This window comes from Phalacrocorax aristotelis, chromosome 5, assembly GCF_949628215.1.
Source record: "Phalacrocorax aristotelis chromosome 5, bGulAri2.1, whole genome shotgun sequence".
Classification (NCBI taxonomy): domain Eukaryota; kingdom Metazoa; phylum Chordata; class Aves; order Suliformes; family Phalacrocoracidae; genus Phalacrocorax; species Phalacrocorax aristotelis.
In genome coordinates, this window is record NC_134280.1 from 8610177 (window position 1) to 8637044 (window position 26868).

Here is a 26868-nt window from a genome sequence, read left to right on the forward strand (position 1 = left end):
AGCCTGCGCCGGACGGAAAGAGGCTTTTTGCAGCTGCAATTTTTCATACTCATTAACCATGTAACCTTTAATTTTACCCACCATCTAGTTTCTTTAATAGGAATATGTACTTGAGCTGGTCTTTGGAAAGAATGCGGTTAATGCTATTCTTACACATAATTGTGTATATCCATGGGAAGCACTTTAGTTTATATTCTTGTGGCCAGATATGTCTTGGCTCACTTTTTATCAGCACATTGACTGTGGAGGCCAATGTTGCTCAAGAGAGTGGACACTTCAGGGTTTCATTGTCTATTTGAAGGCGACTGTCTCCATATCTCATTCACATCAGTTTGAAATATGTCTGAATCAATGCCTATCTTAATAGGCATTAAAACCTTAATTTTGTTTTTATATCTATGAAACTGAGGGGGAAAATAAAGTAGCACCACAAGCAGCAAACAGGCTATTTTGGCGTGCATGTGATGTGAGCACATTCTGCAAACTATGTCATGCCACTACTGAAGACCATCTTTTTACAAAATGTTTGTTTTAAAAAAAGGAAAAATATACAAATGAAATCTATTAGCAAGGCAAATAGCTACCAAATGCATGCTATGCATTTATATAAAATATATATATGTATAAACTTCCCATAATATACTTGAATTTGCAATAACAAATAAAGTGGCCTGGAAGATGACTGAAAATAGAACAATATGATTAGGGGAGTTAAACCCTGATTTTTAGATGCACTGAAAAATGTAGTGTATGCTCATTTATGTGCAAATGTAATGGAAAAAGGCTGCAGGTAAAGTGGCGAAAGCCTAAACAAAATAAACACTTAATTTTCTTTTATTGTACTTTGTGACTATTAATAATATTACGGTACTAAGGCAGAAACATTAAACTAAGCAGGGGAGCAATAAATGTTCCTAGACTGTGCAATGCTGTTGATATTAGTGGCTAATAGCTCCAGAGTTCACATAAAATGCAGATTGAAGTACAAAGATGATGTTTAGTGGAGTCAGCAGTGGCAGTGAACTGTTTACAGGTGAAACTAATAACCAGAGGGCAGACACAGCAGGGGCATTTTCTGCAAAAGATATCTTAAAGGAACTTTTTGAAGTACTTAATCAGACTGTCTCTGTCCTCAGGGAAGAGACTTGATAATCCCAGTTTATTTCTCTTCAAAACTAGCTTCTGAAATCATTAATTATAATGTGCCGTGTTTCCACTTATAAATATAAATGCAAGGACTATAGGGTATGTTGGTATCAAAAAAAGTCCACATTGATTTAAGAACATCATGCTGAAGTTATGACTTGATACCACACTGTTGGGTATATGAATGAGAAACTGGATTTGGGCTTAATGAACCATAATTAAGTTCACTCACTGTGACACACAGAAGAATGTAATACGCGGCAGTAGCCACACTGTGTTTTGTTTTGCCTTGCAAATCTGGACACAAACTATATCCCACATCTTTATTTGAGAGACCATAAAGAAAATACTGACTGCAGAAGAAATAACGAGCCATACATTTAATCGAAGAAATGTCTCCTCCTCTCCTGTGCTCTCCATGCTGAATGGCGGAGGGCAATAAAAGTACAAAACTGACATAGTGTTAGACGATATTCATCTTAACAGGGATGCACTTTACCAGTGAAACTTTGCACCCATGAAAATGGGTGTAAAATTATATTAATGTGGAATATGATAATTCAAACCACAAAGTAAAAAACAGTTGGAGGAAAGATCTTTTTCTGAAGTGTTTTTATGCAAAACAGGATATCATTTTTTTTTTTAACATTTTATTGAACAATATAATCTGTATTTATTGGCCAAATTGAGACAGAAAGTATAATTCTTTTGCCTGACTTTGATCAGCCTATACATTTCTTTAGGTTTTTCCCCCCTGATTTGATTTATGATTGGAATAGTATGATAGGTTACCTGACTCATTAAAATATCTTGTCACTGTGCACAGTTGCACGGTGGATAACTGCTGATTAGTGCATCTCTCTAAATGTATGGTTCTCCAAGACAAAGAATATAGGGACTGGACTACTAGAAATAATTAAAAACACAATGAGGCAAACAAAAGAAATTTTACAGATTATTTATGCTCCTACCCAGTTCTGCAATGAGCTGCCCTGTTGGGTTTCCAATGCAAGAAGGAAGCACAAGTTCAAACAGGGGATTTCTTCTGTGAACAAAGAGCTGGGTGCTATTATCCTCTTAAGTATCTCTGTCTTTATACACATATATCTAGGAAGAACAGGGAAAAGACAGCTGGTAGTACTTGGCATATCGTTTAGCTCAAGGGTTAATTAATGTGGCTTTATCCAGAATTAGAAATGGATAGAAGTCTGTTACTAAATAAATTGGCTAAATTTTAAGATATTAAAAGATTTCAGGCTTCTACTTTCTGCTGTGACATTCAACCTTGTGCTAAAACTGTACAGCTTGTCTCCAGAAGACAATCCCAGCATTAACTTGTCAGCAATCTGAGATTCTCCCTTCCAACCAGAGCACTCTAACTGGAAGTCCTGAGTATCTTTGTCAGTACGCAAGGCTGAGCCATCGTAGCAGACTATCAGCATATATGATGATGGTCAGCCAATATGTAAGAGTGAAATGTGTGAACTTGACTGGAACACAGCTTTCTCTAAGCTGGTGCAATAGAGCTCAATTTAGTTTTTCTTCAGTAATCTGTTGTCATTGAATCGTAGAATCTATTAGCCAGGTTAGAGGTAAAACCCACTATTTTAAGCCTGTCAAAGGGAAAGACTCATTTTCCTATCGGCTCACTCAGTCAGAATATCTCTGTCTTGTGCTTCTTCATTAGCTTGCCTTTCCCTAAATGCATTTTAAGGAAATTTACCTCTTGAGGCCTCTTGTGAAGAGGTGACTCGGCTCTCTGACCTGCCATTAGTGTAAAGCTCACTCTGCCTGGAGAGGTATTGAAAGGCATTTGTACTACTTCCCAGTCTTCCTAACGCTTCCGAAAAACACTCCTTCAATAGCCAAAAGATACTTCACTGCTGTCCTTCAAAAGCCTTTAAAACATGTCCTTACTGCCCCATGTATTGAAAAGAACTGGTTAGGGTGGCTCCTATTCTGAAATCTCTGCTTATTCTGTTGCCAAAAATCCAAAGTTTACACAGCATTAAAACAGTGAGGGTTCTGGGTAATAAGTGGGTCTTCTAGATCCTAAGATAGCATAAGGCGTTAATAGTCATTTCATACAGCAGAAATGGAAACAAGATTCTGGATGGTAGGGGGGAAGGATTCCCTTCACTTGCAAGATCTGGATCTTTATCCTTTGGAGATGAAAATGCATCCTCGTGAGAAGTATTTTGTGTTTCCTCAGTGACAGAAAATTTTCCTCCCTGCCTTTCAGAAGTAGCTGGCTGTCCTTAGTTTACCTTGTGATACAACTGCAGTCCATTAAGTTTTTACAGCAGGATGGCAAATAGCATTTCAGAGCTTCATTACATGTTCTGGCAAAGTTCAGTTGCCTGGAAACTGCTTGTGAATTTGGGTCAAATTTTCCTTCTCATTTCAGGAAGAAAAAAAAACAACAAAAAACACGCAAAACAGCAAAAAGCTCTATTACCCGGGGAGAAGGAGATGATTTTGTCCTGCTTTTATAAGGTTCAGTTCTCTCTTCTGCCTCGAGAGCATTGTAGCCTCTGAGCAATAGGTCTTTATGTTGCATGGGGCATTCACAGTCCCTTCTGTTGACTCTTTTCTGCTTTGTATAAATAATTGACTGTCCATTGCTATAGGAATGGGAGTCTAAATCTCCCACAAGAAAATCTTCCTGGCTAATTAAGTATTCTGTGCAAAGTGGGGAAGCTTGAACACAAAGAGAGGGAGAGACCCATCAAGCATCACTTATCTCAGGCTTACTCAAATTATCAGTTCCAGTGGCATCTCCTTAGTTCACCATTTTTGTCTAAACCACACTTTGGTCCCAAGCATAAGATGTCTCCAGCATTCCAGGTCTTATGCTTTCTATTATTTTTTCTCAGGGTGTTGAAATGAATTTCTGGCCTCACTGTTCAGAGAAATTAGATGTTGACAGTGGTAGGCAGCTGCACTGCACTGTCATACCAGCACAAGAAGAACCTGAGTAAAATGTAACATTCATTGAATATTCAACTGAAAAAGCAAGTTAGGCTTGGTCAACGCTGTACTAAAAGACTGAACACACTTCTTCAGATCCCAGAACATGATATATCTGAATAAACTGAATGCTGTTTGGCATGGTATAGCTCAGGATTTCCAATGCTGTTGGTCTTAAAGGAGCCTGTGAGCTTTTAAAATAGCAGCATATTTACCACCACATACAAGCCATCTCTTTGTCTAGGTCATTCACTCAGATTATTGAAATGATACTTTATGAGCAATGGCTTGAGTTTATATTTATTTATGTTCTTAAGCCACAATCCATCTGGTATGCTGCATTTTATACCTTTGTTTTTCAAATGTCTTCTTATCCTGGTGACATGATAGCTGGTGGTATTCATAAAAACAAGCAGCATTTCAAGAATATTGGCACTTAATTTATTGCAGGTTACGGGTTTTGATTTAAAGCAAATATGTTGTTGGTTTTGTCAAGTGTATTTTCCTCTGAACCTGATGTATTTGAAATATTGACGCAGTGGAATTAACTATGTGGTTTCAGCTCAAGAGACTTATTCTGCTGGATCACCTGCCTAAATGTGGTCCTTCCTTTTTAATCTCATTAATGATGCAGGACTTCCATGCACAGGTCAAGAGGTGACTTGCCCCTCTTTTGCCCTCAGCAGTGCACAGTGAATTTGTGTAGAATCAAATGGGAGCTCCATTCTGGAAAGTAGATATTAATACAATGTTTTAAGAAAATGACACAAATAATAATGCTAATTTTAATGTATCTGGTTGTGAAAATATGGCAGCGATGCTTCTAGAGCTAATTGTGCTCTCATACCTGGGTAAAGGATTCATATAATCTATTTCATCACCATTTTCCACCATAATTTTGATTCTTTTGACTACCACAATGAATCTAATTTCAGACCTGGCAAATCTATATGTGTTTGCACCAGGGACAAAGGCTACATTAAAAAATTTTCTGGCAATTTTTTTATTAGTGTTTGAAAGAAACATAATGGTATTCTTTCCTGCAGGATTGTTGGCTCAAAGAGTTAAAAATAATAAAACATGTTTCCTCAATAACATAGGCAAATGTCACGTCAGATTAAATAACTAGATATGCAATTGCCTTTATAGTAATTCAGATTATGAACCTGTACTTCTTAGACAAAATTCCTGTCCTAAGAAACTTGCCAGTGCATTCATTTCAAAAGTCCTCCTGAGGACAGAGTTTTGAACATCCTTGACCAACTACAGAAAGATAAAATTTGATTATCTATTTTATATAATACATAAAGCCCAGCAGTTTAGAAAACTTGGAGTAGCTGTATGTGAACTTGCTTCTTCTTTTGCTGATGTATTCATCTTGAGTCTCGTGGCATCTCTGATTCCACATGCCTGGTGCAGCACTTGGATTTAAAGGTGCATAGCTGTGTTTGAAAGTTAGCACAAGGGTGCTTTATTATTTATTATTAGATATCGTTTCTGTTGGATATATCTCAGAACTGAAAATAGGTAGGAACGGAGACCAAAGCTGTGAGATATGACTGTGGTGTTTAAGTGAAATTCACCCCATGGCGAAGATGAGAGGTACGATGTCCATGAACCACTTACACCCTGCTGATATTCAGGTCTGAGGACAGAAGGGAGAATTTAAACACTTTCCTGCTGGCTTTTGTTAGCATTGAATTTCTCACAGCTGTGGACTCTACGCTGAACATGTTCATCATTTGGTTCACAGCTTCCCTTTCTACAGAGGTTTCTCGTAATACCGTGCTGCAAAGAAAAGAACTGAGGGGTTAAGCATTAAAGCAGTGGAGTAGAGAAGGAGGAGGAAAGAAGTCATGTTGGAAACTGTAGATGACTGGACTCTGGAAGAATGAGATGTAGCAGATTATTTATAGTTATGCAAAACTGGAAGTCAAATACAGCCAGGAATCTGCTGTCATTGGCAAGGGAAGTAGGACCTGACCCTGCATGAGTAGAGCACAGGATCCCATCACTGACTGAATTAATTCAAGTTGCTGGAATGTGGGCTGGCTGGTAAGCCTTTTTTAATTTTGCTCTTGGCTCTTCTGCTGTCTTATGAGTCACGAGTCTTTTACTGGCCTTGTTTTACAGATCTGAGAGCAAGGGAGTGACAGTGTTTACCTATCTCGTATGGAAAATGTGAGACTTAATTAATGTTTGTAAAGACCTGGTGGATCATCCACCAGAAATGTTACATCTGTGGTGTGTTATTCTTATCCATTGCATAAAGTTCTCCCTCAACCTTTGCTCACCTTCTAATGACCTTTTAAAACTGAGCAAATATTATTGAAAATGGCTCAGGGTTTTATTTAATATGGATTACATATTTTTCAGGGCCAGCGATGTGAGGATGTATGTCACTTACAGGCCCAATAAACTTGCATTATGGTGCTTTCATATCAAGTACCATACGTTGTCCAGCCCAGCATGAATTGCAGGACGGCACTTTGAAATGAGGGTACAAACTTCAGGAAGCACAAACCTGTGAATCTGGGTTCAGTGTACAAGGTGAACTCTGAACGCTGTGAATGGAATGAGAAAAAAAAGACATTTTTTCAATTCCTTATGTATCAAGGCTAAGAGTGTTTTTCCCAAAGCGTAGTAGAAAACAGGAAATTCTCATTGATGGGAAGAAATATGTCTAATTGACATTACTGATATCTTGTGGAATGACTTGAATTATTTATGATGGTAAAATCATTGTTTATACTGTACTCACAAAATGGAGGCAAGGAAGGAAATACGGAGAACAGTGCTCCATATTAGACACAATTACCATCTATTTTTAGGGGTATTCTTAAAACTCAGAAACACAAGGTCTTTATATCTAATCTATATTTATATATCCATGTGTATGGCTCAATGCACTAATTAGCAAAGCTCAGGAAGTGGTGCCAGGAGAGATAGGGATAGAGGGAAGTGAGAGATGAATGTCTGACAAACCTAAAAATAGGGTGAGTTACTCTCTATACACTTGTTGGTACCGTACAGGAAGGAGAATTGTGCTTTTCTGTGGCACCTTGGTTTGGGATGCATATTCTGGGTATTTGTGGCATCCAAGACTGTACCACAGGATTTTCTAAAGATGATAAAACATAATTTTCTAACCTCCAATTTTCTAACCCTTTCCCCAGTGTGAACTGTGTCCATTTTTGATGTCACTGTGCTGGCTAAAGATGAATTAATCAGTGGACTGGAAGCTGGTGTTTGCCCACAGACCAGTGACCAGAACCTAATTACATTCAGTCTGCGCAAAGCAAGGCCAGTGCCAAGCCTGCGTCACGTCAGTGCATCTGAAAATTGTATCTCTCGTGTATGCTGGAGTGTGAAAGTCTTTTGTTACCAAGAAAAGCTGCCTAAACAAGCAGAGGGCAGGGCTTAAATGCAGCGGAGAAACCTTTAGACAATGAAATTAAGCTCTTCCCAAGTGTTGTTTCTTGTTCTGGCCTTACCAAGTCATTCCCCTTGACTGATCAGCTAAAACCACTGGATTTGTGATCTGCCTGTGTAAATACTTGCATTGCAGAAGTCAGTCCTGCTCTTTTTTTTTTTTTTTTTTTCCCCCTCAGTGAATAAGCCCCATGGGCCTCTTCTGGCCATACTGCCCGTGAAATTATTGGACTGTGTTCTTTTGGACTGGTTCACGAGTCTATGAATTTTATCTCTGTGCACCTGCGTGTGGGGCACCTCATGTCCCCAGCTGGATTTGGGTGAGGAGGGAAAGGTGGTGACGGCCCTATAAAGCTGTTCCTTCCCCTGCCATGGCTGAGCCCGGGCTGGCGAGGAGGAGGAGCTGCAGGAAGGCAGGGGATCAGGCGCAGGCTGCGCAGGCTGCAGACTTTTTGTCTTTATTTTAAGGGTGTGCCTGTCTGATCCCTTTTCCTAAGCAGACTTTAGCCTTTTCTTGTGATATGGGTCTTCTCCAGGCATCTGTTCTGTTATATGTTTTTCTTAGAAGGTAGCACATATCCTAAGACAAATGCAGGTAAGTGATTTAAAAGGACACAGAGAGTATAAAGACCTTTAGCTGAATCCATGGTAAACAATTACTGCTGCTTTGTATCATTTAATAGGAAATACAGAAAGGGTATCTTGTAATTACAGACTGGGGATCCTCACACATTCAGGCTGAACAAGTGTGCTGCTGTGGTGATGGGATTGCCTGGTTTACAGGGCTTTTGGGTAGGAATGGACTTGTTTTTCCGAAGTCTGAAAATAATGAACATTATCACACATTCATAGATTATTTAAGCAGATTCTGTCCTGATTTACAAAGCTCTCAGAAAGTCCTGATAATTAATAAGCTCCCAAACAGAAACTGGGGGAAGTATCTGCACTGTACATGGCAGTTTTTATTAGCCTAGTATTTCTTGGGATATAAATGATGACTTGTTTTCAGTGAAGAGCCATCAGAGATAAATTCCACCCATCTCTATAACAGCAGAGACTGTTAAGTAGAGCTTTATTTGCCCAGAATGGTAATACGGGGGTTTATGAGCTAATCAAAGGCAATGCATCTATTGCCCTTTATTGAAATCCTCGATAGCCTTTCAAAACAGAAAAAAAATTTCTTCTCCTCTTCCTGACATACATTTTGCCCCATCCATTTGTAGGTAGGGAATTTTCCTCAGCACAGATGGCACTCACCCGAGAGCGTCCCCACTGGCGATGTCCCTTACGCTGTGTCAGGGAGCCGGGCAGTGAATGGGGGACAAACATGCACTTGCTTTCACTGTTGTCATTGCCAGGTGACCAGAAAGGATGTCGCAAATTGAAAATGTGAGTAGCAAAAAGCCTTTATATTTTCTATTGGAAAAAATTCCCAGCGTATGTGCCTGCTCTCAAAGCTGGGGGTAATGTACCTTTTGTCCCTTTGGTGGGGTAACCCCTTTGTAAATGGAGGCTGTAATCTGGTGCACAAGAGCACTTAAGGCCAGAGTTAAGCAGTCAAGGAAAACAGCAACAATAAAAGGTTATAGATAAAAAGAGGTGATTTTCTTTTCTGAGCCCTGAGGACTCGTGATCCCAGTCTATACTCGTTAAGATATGGCACAGTGTAAATTCTCAGTAAGGAACTTTGATGTGAGAGAGGTTTTGATGGCCTTTGAGTGAGGCAGCGGTATTATAGCTAACAATAACCTACCTGTCTTCTTTCTATAATCTTCCAATAACCCTTTAAGGAAGCAAATAATTAACTAAGACCTTTTACCTTGATTACAACAGTTACCAAAACGTGATGGGAACAGAGGATGGTACATTGATGAGATCTACTTCAGTGTATGTGGCAGTATATCACTGACAGAGCCTGTAAAAGAGCAGAGTCCAATCTAGAAAAGTGGTTTATAGAAATTCAGAGCCAACAAACTCAGTATGAGGGAAAAACAGGCAATTGCTCAGGACAAGGATTAATTATTTTTCCAAAATTTGCAGTACAGTCGCTATGCTGAGAATGGGGGATCAGGCTCAAGAGGGAACAAATGTCAAAGAAAGTTCAGATTTCTAGTAGTTGTAGAGATAAAAATGGATTGAAGAAATGAAATTCTTAAGCAAAGATATGTACTCTACTGTGCTCATGGTCCTGAGGTAAGATTGATCTTGCACATCTAATGCAGAAGATGACATTTGATACCTTCTCCTTGGTTCCATAAAAGTCCTTTACCATCTAAATGTTTAAAAATATAAATCTTGCAAATATTCCTGTATTTTTAAAATAATTCGATAAATGTTCAAATGCTTGTAATTTGCCTTTTTTATTAAGTTCCTATATAACATACTTAGTTGGCCAAATAAAACACAAAGCTCTGAGTAGTGTGGAAGACAAATTTCACTTCAGGCATAGCAGTAAAGATTGATTTCCTTTTCCTGAGTCAGATAAATAACTTGTTTTTGAGGGGAAAAATAATTCTTAAATATTTTGTCCTGCTTAATTATGACTTAAGAAATTTTTTTTCTTGTATATGTGGAGAATACTTATTAGATTGTAGGTGCTGCAGCAAGCATATATAAAACCCAAATCTTAAAGCAGCTACAAAATCTTTTTACTCTATTTGGGAATAAACTCAAACAGAGGTCTCAGTTTTGCTCACATAAAGGCTGAAGTGAAGGCTTTCAGGCTCTCCAAACTCAACGGGATGGGAAATGCCTCATGAAACTCCTTGTTTAGTCCATGAGACCAAACACTGAGTCAATATTTAGACTAAGGGCTGGGTCCTCAGCCGGCACAAAATCACATACTTCCACTGATGTGAGCTGGAGCTGGACAGATTTTGCAGCCACTAGCTCTCATGGTTTTGTTACTTGCCTCGTGGTGTTTGGTTCCGGGTTTTTCTTTCACTCCTAGAAACCTAGACTCATGGAACTAAATGCAGTCTCCATTTGCATGAAGATGAAGGGTGACTAAGTGTCTTGCCTGTCTGATACGGGAAAGAGCCTTGAAAACAATAGACTGGAGGCCCTTAAACTGTAAGGCAAATAAAACAGACCCCAGATTTATCATCTCAAATAATATGGTTTATACAATGAAGTCAAGATTTTTGCAAACATAGGGCTAAAGATGCTCTACTTTATCCCAGTGGAGAATCTGATCCTAAATATTAGTCAGGAGACAAAAATGAACTCTGTTTATCCAATATACATTACCTCCCTCTCTCTTTCTCATTCTTCCTGTGTCTCTGAGTTGACTGTTCCTATGGAGATCGCCAGTCTCTTCTGCAAGCTTGTCTTATATACTGTCTTTGATGGCTACTTAAAGTGGAGATCCACAGGATGCTGGCTCATTCCCATTTGCTTTGGAGACAGCAAATTTTGGCAGCAGAACAGCTTCAAGTGCCAGTTGGCATAAGCCTTGACACAGCTGTAGTAGTGGGAGAAGAATTTACTTACAAACAAATCTCCCTATTTGAACCCTGTGTTACCACCATCCTGAAAAATTGTGAATGTACTGAAACCTTTTTGCTGAACTCGGAGGATGCTCCTGAAGCTAAGATTTGTATGACTCAGAGCCTAGGAGGCAGCCAGTTAACTGAATCCCTGCTTCTCACTGCTCTTGAAGCACTCAATTCCCATTCCCTCACAAAACCCCCTTCCACCTTGTAGGTGTTCAGGGACCTATAGTAAAAAAGGTATGTGGGTGTAGCAAATAACGTTCTGTTTAAAAAACATGCAGAGGAAAAGTCAGTATTTCTGCTTAGTTTCTGAGGCTGAAATGTAGAAAGCAAAGGATGCAGGTCCATACATGAGTGATCAACAAGAAAGCAAATATTTCTTTTATTAAATTCAGTCAGTTCGTATTAAGCTTGCTAAGGGCATTCCAAAATAAATATATACTTTACTGATACTGTTATAATGCATACATTTTCATTGCCATGGATTTATATCTCTTCTGCTGGATTTTCTTCTAGAAACAAGAGATTAAGAGAATACAGACTCATTTAAAACCACTGGCCTGAGCTCAACCTGCCCCTTCTGCTTTTGTTTCCCATTGGTAAAACCCTTTGTAATCTGGTAAAGCAACAAGACAGTCTGAACAAGGAACTTTTTTGTGTAAAACCATATGTTCCATCCTCAAAGATTCTCTAGCTCTCAGTCTTTAATCACTTTCAAATCAGCCCTTTTCTTTGCCTTTAAAGAGCAATATTCCAAAACCCATTTCTTCACATGGTAGAAGCTTTCCTGCTGCAAATGTTCTCCAGAAATTTGCAAAAAATCAGAATAGTCTTCCCCAAAGGGAAGAGAACGATAGAAGCTGAAGTAACTGAGAAAACAGGGTTCAAATTTAGCAGAAGTGCACGGATTCATCAGTTTTCCACTCTATATCTGCATGGTCAGAATGAGGAAAAGCAAAAATTAACATTACCATGCCAAAAATGATAAAACTGGTTTACAAAACAGGAGAATGAAAACGTATATCTGAGATTTGTCGTGTTTGCCTTGTTGGCTCAGACCTTTTGGTTTGTGCATGGATAGTTTCACGTTTCCTGAGTACTAAGAGTCCCAGATACTCACATACCTCCCAGGAAAGCAAACAGAGAGCAGCCTGCACGTCCTGCCCAGTCCCAGGAGCACAGGCTTTATTTCTTAAAGCAAAGAAAGAAGGCAGCTATCACTAACCAACTCCAAGCTACGAATAATGCCGTATCTGTACCATGTGCTTAGTGTGGTTTTAGGAAATAGTTTGGTTTCAAAGTCTTCGAAGAGTTCTGACTGGTCTTGATCTATGCTGCCATAGAAACAATAGTCTGTCAGCTAGAGCCGTATTTATTTTTATATATAGGATATCCTAACTTAGAGACCTGTCAAAAGTCTGTCTAATGGAGGTCTACTGGTTCCTCAAGTCCCTGGAAGCCCATTTTAAACCCTGTTTTACAGCTTCTTGATTCTCTCCCTCCCGTGGGCAGCCTAATGGTGAATGTGAAGTGTATCATAATGGATGTTTTCTCTCAAATTCTTCAGCTTTAAATCCTTTCTTTCTCTAATTCTACTGCGAGATCATCTCACACTTCCCCTTTTGTGCTATTATCTGTTGTCTGTGGAGACCTAGATTTGATCTAGTAAGAAAGGGCTGTGTGTCACAACAGATACTTTACACATCCTTGAGGCTTCTACTTGGCAATAAACAAATAAATAAAGTCAGCATCAGAAAAACTTCCCAGACGAAGACCAGAATGATTTTGTTTTCCTTTTAACTTTACAAAGAAGCTAAGGAAAATAATGTAATAGTAACATGTTAGTAAATATAAACTGCTGTAAACAAACTTAAATCAGCATTTATGTGAATATACTGAATTTGGTAATTTCAGTGTAGAGGTTCATTACTCTTCAGACTTTTTCACATATTCTGCCATCATATCCTGGGCCAGATGTAACAGATAATTCTCAGCTGGCCAGTTTTGGACTTTAGTGATCTTTCCTGTTGTTTGGTAGCTGCTTAGGAAAATGAATTCCTTGATAAAGCTTGAAAGAGTCACAAGCTGAAACGCCTTCCAAAGAAGCTGATTTGTCCTCCTGCAATTCAAGTGCACATCAGCGTTTCATTTTCTGTAGCTGCCCATGTGATCATAGAATCGTTAAGGTTGGAAAAGACCCTTAAGATCATCGAGTCCAACCGCTAATCTATCACTGCCAAGTCCACCGCTAAACCATATCCTCAAGCACCACGTCTACTCTTCTTTTAAATACCTCCAGGGATGGAGACTCTGCCACTTCCCTGGGCAGCCTGTGCCAATGCCTGACAACACTTTCGGTGAAGAAGTTTTTCCTAATATCCAACCTGAACTTCCCCTGGTGCAGCTTGAGGCCATTTCCTCTCGTCCTATCGCTTGTTACTGGGGAGAAGAGACTGACCCCCGCCTCGCTACAGCCTCCTTTCAGGTAGTTGTAGAGAGCGATAAGGTCTCCCCTCAAACTCTGCAACTCTGTGCAACTCTGACCAAAAGGTTCAACTCCCCTGAGTTTGTTTCACTAGCCTGTAATTCCTAAATGGACTTAGGAGTTAAACGTTTATAATCTTCTCTCTCACTATAGATATAGAAGATATACCTTGGTTATACCTTAGTTTCATCAAGGATTAAAAGTCTTTTTCTCAATTTGGTTTCAATCCAACAAATTAATACTCAGTCCAGCAGTGGAGATCAAAAAAAAGGGATCTCACTTGTACTGCCAGCAAGCATGGTTTGATTCATACAGGAGATAGCGGTGAAATTAAGCAGAACCTGCTTATTCAGAAGTTATTTGATACTACAGTGACCTGATGTGTTGCACAGCTGATGGTACTGGCACTTAGGTATGCAAAGCCTCCTCCGCTGCTTTGAGGAGCTCTGGGTTAAAGTCTTGTGGAAACAATGTTCAAATCCCCTCTAGCTCTTGTAAAAGGTGACTTATTCACAGTCAGCAGGCAAACATTTGACAGTAAGTAGTTTCATGTTTCTTGAACTCTGCTTACAAAAGCTGGCGAAGTATCCAGAGCCCTCTAGAAACTTTGGCCTTTTTATAATGTTTGTGCTGCCAGTGCTCGCTCTGGGTGCTAGGTAAGTTATACCTATTGACCATAGTCACTCAAATGAGCAGGGGTTTCTTTTGTTGTTCCTGGTAATTTATAGTTTATTACTGCTTTCCTTGCACAGCTTAGGCTTACCGTAATACTCAGCAAATTCCTTTCTTTTTTATGAAACAAAATCTTTTTAAATCTGTGTGGTTTTCCTCTTAGTCCACCGTACCTCCCACTGGTGAGTATCAGCCTTTCAGAGCAGAGTAAAGGAGAACTGAGGGACTTTTTCTCTTTAATGACCTTCAGCTGACCAACGTTTGATTTAAATTTTATGGGTATAACATGTTGTTAATCACACAGCTACTTGCATTTATGGCCTGCAGCCACCCTTCCCTGGGTTGTGATCTCTTTCAATCTCGCATTAAACCAAGTTTGGCTGGCCAATATTTGGACGTTAGATTTTCCAGCCTTTTAATGTATGGATACCATGGGAAACGGTGTTTGTAGCTCTTGGGTGACACACTCACCTCAGATCCTTTACAGAACACCAGAATGAGCTAGTACTCACTGTACTAGCTGAGGTGCTATCTCTTGGATGAGATAAGGGAATTATAGGATGTATAGGGTGAGGCACTGTGGAGATTAGCTTTTTTACAAGCATTGCTGTGGCTGCTGTCAGGAAATAGGGAGACATGAGTGGGAATGCGGGGTGGGGGACAGGAAGGAAACAACCAATTTCCTCATCAGTCTCCTTTGGCATCCATGAATACAGAAAAACTGAGAAGAGTGAGGTCAAAGGAGGGTCTTTTCCACATCAAGAAAGTTAAGATGCTTTCTTGATGAAAGGCAATGAAGGACAAAGGATAAGAGTGTCCACTGCTCAGGTTACAGCATGGGGCAGAAGGCAGAAGTGTGGAAGGGACGTGGTGATGCTCTGCAGAGAAGTTGGCAGGGGAGGAAAGCAGTGTCCTTGTTTTCTCTGTTGGTTTAAAAAAAGCTTAGTGACCTCCTTGTAGCAGATGTCCTTATACAGAAGAATGACCTTCAGGTCACTGAAACTGCATGGGCAGAGCATTCCCACTCATGTGAGGGAACACTGGACTGCAGGACTAATTACCTTCTCCACACTGTGTGTGCCATCAGTTTTGTTGGCATTGCTGCATTCAAAATATTTTTTACCTAATTGATTCTTTCTGAAAAGATCAAAATAGAGGATATGGAGAAAGTATTATTTTATTTCTGGAAATGCTAAACTGCCTACTGCGTTCTGTGAAAGGCAGGTATTTATTTTTTAGCCCAAGGCCGTAGTTGTGTGTAGGACAGCAGTGAGGGTCTTGAATTCTTTCATGCCTAAAAACGTGAACGATAGATGTCAGACAACGCTCTAATGAGGTATTGGAGTGTCTGGACCTGCTATAAGGAAACCAAAGTATTCCGTGTGTGCGTGAGTGACTTGTAGGAAGAGATATTTTATTTTCATTTATATGTTTTTTCACCCATACATACTGAAAAGAAAACTTTAATAATTGATGAACATTTTTTATTGTTTCTCATGAAAAAGTCATGTTCAGTTTGTTGTGTGATGGGTCAGGCATGGCAGTGTTAGAACAGCAGTTATGTTGGATGCTGCGTGCTGTACACTGTTCAAAGTTTAATGAGCACATTCTAAAACAAAGAAAAACATTATGAGCTTATCAAAAATTGTCTCTTCTTATTCAGCCTGTGGCACTATACACAATTTATTCATGTGACATTGAAAAACAATTGCACTTATTCAGCCTCTTCTAACATCTACTGCAAAAGATGTATTGCCTATAGATTTGATAGAGAAAAGGGTTTATAATAGTGCTCGGAAAGGTATGTTGTCCAATATGTAAAGCCTGCACACTTGGATTTTAAAGTGCTTAATGTGAGTTTAAATCTATTCCCACTGAGGTCAATGGAAGTTTAATCACTGACTGATCTCACTGGGAACAGAGGCCAAAAGTAAGCACCTTTTAAAATCCCACACAACAATTTCTGGCACACAAATGTGGCAGCTACCAAGACAGTTCATTTTTCTCCCAAACACAGAGCATGATCCAGGTTTTTTCCATTTCATTTTGGACAAAGTTCCGCTGGGGGCAATGGGAGTTTGGCAGAATTAGCTCGGCAGTCATTGTAAGATGGTAAGACCTCAACTGATATGTCCAAGATGCATAAGTGAATCTGTGAGGTACGTTTGTTTCAGTGTGTACCAGAAAAAAAGTTGCCTCTATGCACATGAGAAACCATTAAACATGTGTAAATGTGTTTCAAGAAAAGGATGAAAAATCTCCAGTGACATCTAAACGTCAGAATTTACTTTCATTCCTCAAACAACACAGAATGTCAAGCAACATAAATATAGCCCTCACGGTTTCCATTTCACTTAAAATATTTTTTAAGAATGCAAAAATGGGGACTTGCAATGGCAGAACTGGGCAACTCCTTGACGTGGATGCTATGGCAAAGGCAGGTTTTGGAAGCAATTACCAGAAGCCATATGACCGCTGAAACAGCTGCTTTATACGAGGCTGAACTGCTCCACAGACCCATTTATTAAAGAGCTAATTCTGCTGTATGTGAAATTTTTGGTCTTCAGCTCTGAATACCGTCAGGGGAGACATCAGTTGGCAGCAGATGTGGAAAGCTATTCATGTTGGCAACCCGAACAGCTTGGCTGGGGAACTCGTGCAATACTTAAATAAATAAATAAATAGATAATAAGCAGTCAGAATTGCATTAAGTAAACAAAGATTTCCCTGTACCAAATTTGTAGTATTTTCTTCTGAGGTTTATGGTATTTTATATTACTAAAAATATTGGACAGAATTTGACTATTTCCAGGTTTTCTGCACTCCTCTTTTCATTTGCAAACTTTGAATCAAATTATTTATTTGCAAAAAAGCACAAAATGCCCCAGGTTCAACCCAACCCTGAAAACATTAGCAGTGCTTCATCTTCTTAATAAAAACCATTATAGGTTAAAGAATGTAGTCTTCTCTATAGACCTTTTTGTTGTCTAGCATTTTTGGCATTTTCTTGAACTTCATAAAAATAGGAAGTTACTAAAGATTCTTGTTCAGATCTGCAGATTTCAGGTACTAAATAATTTTCACCAAAGTTACATTCTATTATAGTTTTTTGAAAATAGCAATTCAATTACACAGAAAATGGCCTCATGACAAACTGAGGTATGTTATCTCGTAATCCCAGCAGCTAGGTCAGCTCTATCACACAATATCCTTGTGACAACCGCCCCCCGCCAGTCTCTTCTTCCTCCCCATGATTGTTTGTGCTGATAGTGATGAGTCCACAGAGCCTCCCCAGTGAAAAGTAACATTTAATAAGGTGTAATTGGAATATCTCCACTTTTTGTCTTTTTTAACCAGTTAAAAAGAGGTAAAGAACCACATTAAAATCTTCTGTCAAGTGAGCTCCAATGCATTTCCTGCTGTCGATACCACACGCAGTGATCTTGTACTCAGTGATTTGAGATAGAGTTTTGCTCTGGCATCCGGCTCACAGCCTGCAGCAGCTGAGTGCTTCTAATGATAGTGTCAAAGAAAACTTCCCCATTGCAGAGCTCCACTAGTTATGAAATATGGGTCAGCTGCTTTTGCTATGACTATTGCATGTCAGTTAATATTTATCAAAGACAAAAATATCTTGCTGCAAGAGAATAGCATTTGTTCCACTAGTTTCAGAGACCAATTATGCATGTGTTGGATTTAGAACTACAAAATTGCTTTTGACTGTTTGAGGCTCAGCATCTATTTCAGTGCAGGCTGTATGTTTCAGAGGAGCACTGGGAAGGGGGTGGCTCAAGAGATTGGATATAGGTTAGGAATCCTTTTATATCTAGAATAACCATTTGTACTGCATACATGATTTCACTGGCTGGTAACTGTAACCTGAAGGCTAGTGGCCATATATCTAAACAGCAGGTGTGAGCTTCTACCAGTTTTTGGTAATCTGAAATCTGAAATGCTGGACAAGATCCTATACATCAACCTTGAACCACCTTGTGATGTTTTTGGTCACAGAGCGTTTGTTCTCTTGGAGCCAGAGGTATGGGAATGGAAGTAAGCCACCCTGAATGCGTCCCTTGTAATTGTGCGGATGAAGCCTGGCCCAGCCCAAAGCCTGGAGAATGAGCAGGAAAACTTCCAGTCGCTTCAGCGGCCTTTGGGTCAGGCACAGTTATAATGATTTTGACCTGCTAACTTATTGCGAGAACTCAACGTGTATATCCATGTGTAGATAGAAATTTTCAGACCTGACTTAGTCATTAATAATGATTGGATAACTTTGGATAACTTTACAAGGATGTAAATGTTCTGTATTATCAAAGACATGGGAAATTGCCCAGCAGGCCCAAACTTCCAGAAATTTAGCTGGGAAATATGACTAGGCAGACTGCACCTTATTGTACCTTCACTGCTCCTTGCAATCGGTGTGAATCCTACTTTTCCCATGGTTTGGTTGGACTAAGCTCTTTGGCTCCAAATGCACCTATTTGGTGAAAAAGCTTAGAGGGAGGACAGGGAAGAAGAGATCTGTGAGGAATATTTGTGTATATTATTCTGAAACCTGTAGCCTTTTTGCATCCTATCCCTTTTTGGAATAAGCAAAGTTTGTTGTTAAAAGTCAGAATATTCCCCCAGCAAGCAACTGAGACATTGTAATATTTCTTTAAAATATTCTACCTCCTGAGACAAAATATTGCAGTGGGCTGGTAATAATTGACTTTTTAATGTTAACTACTCTAGCTTGAAACAGCATATGGGCTTTGCCTCATTGTTTTTGCTGCTTGATACTATTAGTGCCTTTAAATTTAGAGAGCAAAATTTTGTTCCATGGAGGATGGTGTTCACAAATTGCCTGTGCCTAAGAGACACACTTAGCCTGCACATAAATGTACATAAGTGGAAAAAAAATGAATTCGTATGAGCCTGTTCATAGGAGTGTGGAGTCGCATCTTCAGTGGGTCAAACAGAAATGGCTTGTTTGCAGTCAGCAGAAGTAGCTCTGGTCATGGTGGGGTAGCTTCAGGGAGAGGGTGGCTTTAGGCCATGTCTGAGGGTGGGATCAGCCCTGAAGAAGCACTTCCTTCAGCTTCCTTTAAAAAAAAGGCTGAAAAAACAGGTTATTTTATACTAATCTGTTGAAAAGTATGTATAATTGGAATTTCTCCTATTGTTGTGAATGATATTTTTATATAGTTTTCATTCTGTGGCAACTAATCATCAAGAAATGCTGAAAATCCAACAAAGGCCTTGTTTTCTGTGCACGTTGCTATGGAACACAGAGATCATGGCTGTTTGTTGACGTGTTGGTTTCTCTGGTGCATTGGTTTGGCAACAGTATCACCTATATAAGATAATGCACTCAGGAAAGGAACCTTTCAGGTCAAACAAATGACTCTGATAAGCTATCAATATTTGACTAAGAGACTGCGTTGGAAGCACACCCACCTAGCTGGAATTGAAGGAGTAGGATTTAGGACAGGCGATATAATCCAACTTGACAAACGAGTTAAATATTGACAAGAAGCGGAAGAGCAGCAGCGCTTTGGGCTGAAGAGAAAAGCGTGCTTTTGCTTTCCTGATTGAGCATATCCAGGATTTTCGCACCCAGAATGAATGGCTGCAGGAACCCAAATGATCCGGGCCAGTATAATGACCTGTGTGGCTTATCATTACTTCAGTCGTTAAAGGTAGGTCTGCTCTCCCAGAAAGGCAGCTCCTGTAGGTGCAGCACCTTGTGAGGAAGCTGGGTGGGTAACTGAAAGCTGGTTTAACTTCAAGGGGGTATTTTTGTCATGGGTCGCAGAGTTGCATGCAGGCTTACTCTGTTCAAAATTTAATGAATGAAAAATAGGCAGTGAAACATAACGTTGTACATTTTCTGCCTGATTATGCACATGTGTGTGTGTTCATTTTAAAATGTTTATTTAGTTGGTAGAATTATTATAAGACTGTGTTTAAAACTGGCTATTAGCTAATGGAGGGACCGCATTGTCAGGGGCATTAGGAGATTATGGCTTCATTTACCATAATGCACAGAGATAGTCCAAGTGTTCTGCTTTTTGTTTATGTGTTTGTTTAAAATTATTTACATACTTTAACCCATTCCCTAGCATTTTATCTTTCAACAAAATCCTTTTATAATCCAAAAGGTTGGGCAGAGATGCTGCTCCACATGATAACTGAAGAGCTATGTAAATAAAACCTGACATATTAACTGCCTTGGATTCCTGTAGTTTCATATTTGGAAATAAGAAGATGTAGTGTAGACATGGGAAACAGCCATGTTTGCTTTTCTGACAGAGTAATTAGTCAACAGCTGGAACTTTTGAAACAAAATAACAGGAGCCAATCACCTCATCTCTATTCCCACAGCAACAGTGAATTTAGGACATAGAGGAAAGTAAAAAAATATGTTGGCATTTTGGGTTATTAGCACAAATAATTTTATAAACAAATAATATATAAACCAAATTATAACAAGCACACAGGACAGCAAGCAATAAAATATACACTGTTTATTTCAACATGTAGCCTCCTTGGGAGGCGTTTCATAAACATGTGACAATATAGATGTCAGATATTGATTGTTATGTACCCCTATAGCTAAGCGTTGTATTGTACAATTCTGGTGTGCCATATGGCCTGAACATACGACGCAATTCATTAGTGAACATATTACAGCTTTATATAGCCTCAGAGAAACGTGGCAACATGTGATGTAATGCTCATGGACAGTAGTTTGTTGGCTCATTTACCAGTGCTTTAAATAGAACAATGCTGGGCACATTAAATTTCATGTTTGTTCCTTCTAAAGCTGCGAAATTCCCTGCACTCTTTTTTGTTATCAGTCCTGCAGTATGGATCGTTAAGGAAAAGAAGAGAGCTATAGAAAGAGGAAAGTCTAACATATATATGCAAACTAATGTACAATCGACATCGCCTGGTTCTGCAAACACTGGGTACAACACTGAATTCCTGTTTTGTTCTTAGGCAGAAATCACAAGCACGTTTCTTGATAAAAAACTTGGAGCCTGTCCCATGATGCTATAGCCAAGGTACCAAACTGAGAAGAAAGCCGTATGCGACACTATTGGGTTAAGGATTAATACACTGTGACTTCATGTCATCAGGAAAATTTAATCAATTTTGCTGCCTTATAACATGATAACCTTTTGTATCCCAAATAGCTTCAGGTCGCTGATGTGTATAGATCACTAACATCAAAATTAGCTTTGGTGTTTCGTTTTGTGTAAGTTTTCCAAGTGTGCATTGGCATATTGAATCCATGTTTTGCAGTGTAATACAGCTAACATTCAGTAAAAAATGAAAAGCATTTGTTGATTACTCTTTGGACACATCCAGAACCCTTCCACATGTAGAGCTGCCTGGGTGTGACTCACTGTTGCGTTACTGGAGTTTTCTGCTGTTGCAGCTTTATTGAGATCAGGGGAGTTACTGCGGCTTAACCCAGAATTGCACAGTGGTGACATCAGCCAGCCTCGTTAATCCAGGAGGGAATTCTGCACATGGAAAGGCTTCCAAACTGAACAGATTTTCAGAAAGGAAAAATGGGGCTAGGAATCCAATCCAATATAAGGAACTGACATTATTATATATAGCAAATAATGGAATGGAATCTTTTCCACAAACAATTTAATGATATGATTCAAACAACCTACTTCAAAAAATTATTAAGAATATAAGAGAATACTAAAACCGGAAGATGCAACAATATATATGGGCGTGGGGAAGGGCAGAGGTGTATTTAAGGAAAATACACCAAGATACTATAAAAATCTTCATATATCTTTTGCATTCAAAGTGTTTGTTGCAATCACCTGGCTTGAATTTGACCCTCTTGGGGCAAGTGTCTCACTGTGAGTAATATCTGTTCTACACTGCTGTTGGTGACCCCATGTTTCTGCTTTCCTAGTGCTGATGCAGAAGGGAATGCAACTATGGATTTCCCACTGGGGATTCTTAATGTAGAGAGACTGCTTTCACATGCCTTCAAGCTTTCAAAAGGACAGTGACTTTCTTTAAACAAAAACTTCACGTAGAATAACAAAGAAAAGACATATCTCTCAAATTTTGGCTAAGGGTGAAACTGTGAACAGAGGCTGAAGGAGAAATGCATGTCCTCAGGCATGTTCTGTGCCAGAGCACAAGCTAAAATGCAGAAAGGTAAATTACTGGGAGAAGTGTGGACACAGAGGACTGTCTGCTGGGAGTGATGCATGGAGCTCCCACATATGTTCCCATGCATCAAAGCTGTACAAATACTTTGGAAATCTGATTAGAAAAACCAGAGATTATCAGCCTGTTTTCCAGGGGAGAGTCATGAAGGCCTAGCAGGATGGTCAGTACAATGAGCAGTTACACTTTCTTTTGTCTTTTGTTGAAGGAAGAATAATTCCTTTTGCAAACAAAGCCCAGCCATATCATGAATGTAGGATATCCTCTGTTCATTTGCTTGGCAGCTCTTGCAAAATGTTGCAATGAGCATTAACCAGGAGGAAGCACATATGCAGGTGGACAAAATGTAGTTTAAGATGAAGTTGGGGCAAGATTCAAGGTTTTCTCATTTTGCATTGCTGCAAGTGGACAGAGCGTGCTCAGTTTTACCTCATATGAAAAGAAAGGGCTCAAGTAGCAGAGATCTGCTTATCATGAGCCAAGCTCCTTGCTTCGTGCATGGCTCCAAAAGCAGCACAGCACGTAGTGATGCACAGACAACTTGTAATAGCAAGGTAACTTTCTTCCCAAAGAGAACCTGATCATCTTAGGTGAAAGGTTCAAATTTGCAGGACTGGGATATCCATCCCTGGGCCTAAAACCAGGTGAATAAAGAGACAGAGAAATAAAGTAAGTTGCTCTCAGTTGGCTAAAAATGAAGGAAATATCAGATTTCTGTCGATTAGAGTAGGAATTTTACAATAACCACTGCTAGGGACCTCATTCCATGCATACTTGAATGTTAGCTCTGATTTGGCTTTGAATCTGAATGCTGACTCCGTTCTCATGCTGAATCCAGAGCCCAAATATATTTTTTGTATTCCATTTATTTTCCCAGGCCTCGGTAATTAATAAGATCTGTGTACATTCCAGTCCAAGCTCCAGATTTTGACATCCTATGGATTTAGCTATTTAAAGCACAATTCCCATGCATAACTCATAGTAAACAAGAGTCAGCAGGAAGTTATCATTTGTTGCTCAAAAAATAGTGAGTGCTAAATTAAATAAATACCATATCTTTTTAATGTCTGTCACACAGACTAAAATTAGATAAAGCTTTTATTGAATCTGGCCCAGGGGTTACAAAATAAAATAAATATAATGAAGTTGATTTGATTCTCCTGTTTGTTTCACTGTAGTCAGAGAAAATGTTTGCTTATGGAGGCACACTAAACATTTTGAACAAATCTAGAAATACTTCTTATCTGCATTTCAGAAACTTGTAAGAAAGTATTGTAGTTTGGGGAAACTTAACTTTGAATGATCAGTCTCAACATATTACTTTTTAGTCAGTTGTCACTTAATATCATACTCCTATTTATGCAGTGAAAAGCCTGGAGCTATTCTGTGTGATTGAGCTAAACCAAATGTTTGGCAGGGGAATGGGGATTTTAAAAATTAGAAGATGGTCCTTTTGGTATCTGTTTTTGTTTAACTGTGGAAACAGAAGTTCGAGAGGAACAAAATTTTACTTTGTGATTGAATGGGTGAAAATAAAATTATATGTAAAGTTTCCTATATGAAGCAAGGTAGTTTGAGTTTTCATGCTAGTTTGACAAAGAACACATCTGTTTTGGTAATGTTTTTCATTGTATTTTTTAACAATTTAAACCAAGTCAAGGAGAACAGCAAAGATGTTGTAAGAAAGGATTTCTAAGCCAAGTTCACAAATTGGTTTTAAAAGTGATTAATAACCGCTCAGCATAAGCAGGCAATATAAAGTAATCACATTTGGGTAAGACACAAGAGGATTCATCAGGCTCTCCCTGCAACTGCTCAGAAAACAGTTTTCTTTAGTTACGTGTTGTGTTTCTGGTAAAGTTCCCTTTGGCATTGAAGGGAATTTTGCCCTGGAAAGAAACACGGATTTGTCCATCAATGCAGTATGTTAGCCTCACGCAGAACCAGCCACCTTCCCGTAAATAAACAGGGAAGCCTCTGGTTCTGTGGCAGTAATATAACACTGACCCAGTTGCTGCACTTTCTTGATATTCCAGTACTGTGTAGTGCTCCCTAATCATAATATCTCTGCATAGGATATAGTTTCAACTCAGGCTGAGTTTTGAGGAAAGAATATTTGCAACTTGTATTTTCTTTGGATGGTGTTCTGATCTTTGGCCCCACCCAGGACAGAAATAAAATTACATGGCAAATCCTCCCTGTGACTGGGGCTTTAAAATCCAATTTGGGGATTTTAGTTTTAAAATATGACTTGAATCCTTCTCAAACTTCACCATCTACTGGGTTCATTTCTCCTATGTAATCCACTCTTCAGGTTCCAAAATATGACATTAAATGATATTTTTAAAGGTGTGTTATATGGAATATGTTTTAATATTTTCAAAGCTTAATAGGAAGATAAACTCTGGAAATAACTATGTTTTTAGAAGCAAGAACAGAAATGCAGTTGTGTCAGCAGTGTATAGTAAAAGAAATTTACTTCTAAAAATAAAAAGGATGGAAGGTTTTATTTATTTGTAAAAAAATCTTCACTTGTACTAAGAACTCTTTATGTTCTGTATGAGAGTAAAGAATGGCTTTGTGAATTATTGTCTGTTTTATAGAAAACAATCAAGTAGTACCTTAAAGGTAAAACTGTTGTCACAAATAGCGAGCAAAGCCTGCCTGACCTTCCAGCGTATTCACCCTCGGTAGTGATGGTTCCTCCATTACCGTGGTTTGCCATGATTCCATATGGTCTATCTGCAGGCTGCCAGACATATGGGAAAAAAGCTTGGATTCTACATACGGTGACCGGCCAGATAAAGCCTTCAGATATTCTGATGTAAGGTCAGGTTGGCTCAAAGGGTTTGTTTTTCCCCGTATCACATTTGAACGTGCTGATTGTCAGGTGAGTCACTGCAGACATTTCTAGCCTTATTGACTTACTATTGCACATGTCCTATTTTTAATGTGTAGGTATTCAAAAGCTGAGAAGTTATTTACAGTATACAGTCACAGGCACAGAAATCAATCTAGTTCCACCATAATTTTAATCAAACAAAAATCTGGCAAAATCTTTACTAGTCAATGCCAGTACCTAATAAGGCACATACAAAAACGTTGACTGAAGGAAGTAAAGGAAAAACAGGACAAAAAAAAGGCACTCAGTGAACGCAACTGCTGAAAGGTGGATATTCCCTGTAACTGCTATGGATGGTTGGGGACATGATTTTAAAGATGTTTTGGTAGGTAGCAAACATTAATGTAAGGGCTTTGCTGGACTGCTGGTGGACTGGACTGTGTGACACAGCGGGTGCCTGTGGACTGCGAAGGCAGAGGTGCTCCATGCCCTGTGTACGCTCAGCTTTACCCACTTTTATTCATGTTACATCTCTTTTCTCAAAACTGAACTTTTGCGTCACATACGTACACGTATATTCATGGAAGTCAGTGCTGATATTATTCATTTTCTCACTCCATTTACCAGTAGCAGTGGTTTCCACTTGTGTACATTATAAACAGCAGCAGTGCGAGATTCAAGTCAGTTCTTCAGAAGCTTAGAACTCCTGAGGAAACAGGTCAGGTAGAGACACCTGATGTGGGCAAAGAAATCCCCCAATTTAAAACATTTTTGGACTAGGACTAAGAGCTCTTGCTGGCATGTCTGATGGAGCGATACTCAAAAGTAGACAAGTGTAATACAGCAGGGAAATCTCTTCTGAATTATTTTCCACTCCAGTCCTGACATACATCTAAATCCTGGATTTGTCTCTGCTTTATAGAATGTGTTTTTAAGAACTTCATTATTTTTATGTGTTTTTTCCCCTTGCAGTCTAAATTGCGGAGTGTTGTCAGTGCTAACAGCTGTAGATACACACTGTTGGGTTCCTGGGTGTAGCTCCCGGCACCGCACCGCACTTTCAGCTTGTGCTGGAGAGGCTCTGTGCAGGCGCCTCTCTCTTTTTCATGTTTGGCATTTGTTATCTTTTATCTCTTGCGCTCTTCTGTAATCTTTCCTCTCTTATTCCAGGTCTTGGCTGTGCTTCCTGTAGGATTGTTTTTCAAACCTGACAACCTGAAATCACATTTCTGACATCAGCCAAACCTCTTTGCCCCTCATCACTATCCTCACTATCAGTCACCAACACAGACAGCTGCACTCCTAGTGTCAGTCCGCCTCTTCCTTAACTCATATCAATTTACATCAATTCTCGACATCGCACAGAGTTCATCTGTGGCTTGACATAAGGCATTTATTTAGAAGCCACCAAAATATCTAAGAACAACTTCTTTATGAAATATTTTGTCATAGTAATCAAACTTATTTATCTTTCCAAGGATGCATTAGGAAACCTAGCAGATTTGCTAATGCCTGGATATTGTGGTGTTTGACACAAGAGTTAACGCAATGGCATTTTAAATGTAATGACCTAAATACTCTTTCAGCTGACTGTAAAATAAATGGACAAATGAAGCACATTGTTGTTTATGCTT

General features: G+C 39.2%; 1 protein-coding gene across 6 annotated transcripts in view; it reads left to right on the top strand.

Moving 5' to 3' along the window:
- NCKAP5 (NCK associated protein 5) overlaps window positions 1-26868 on the top strand; it is a 410016-nt gene that overhangs the window by 58015 nt on the left and 325133 nt on the right. For 5 of the 6 annotated variants that reach the window (XM_075092890.1, XM_075092893.1, XM_075092894.1 and 2 more), the window contains exon 1: window positions 19738-19883. The exons of the other annotated variant lie outside the window; for it this stretch is intronic. In XM_075092890.1, the coding sequence (XP_074948991.1) occupies window positions 19806-19883 (78 nt within the window). In that variant the 5' untranslated portion in view covers window positions 19738-19805. Of the gene's footprint in view, window positions 1-19737; window positions 19884-26868 lie in introns of those variants that run through there. 6 annotated transcript variants of the gene reach the window in all.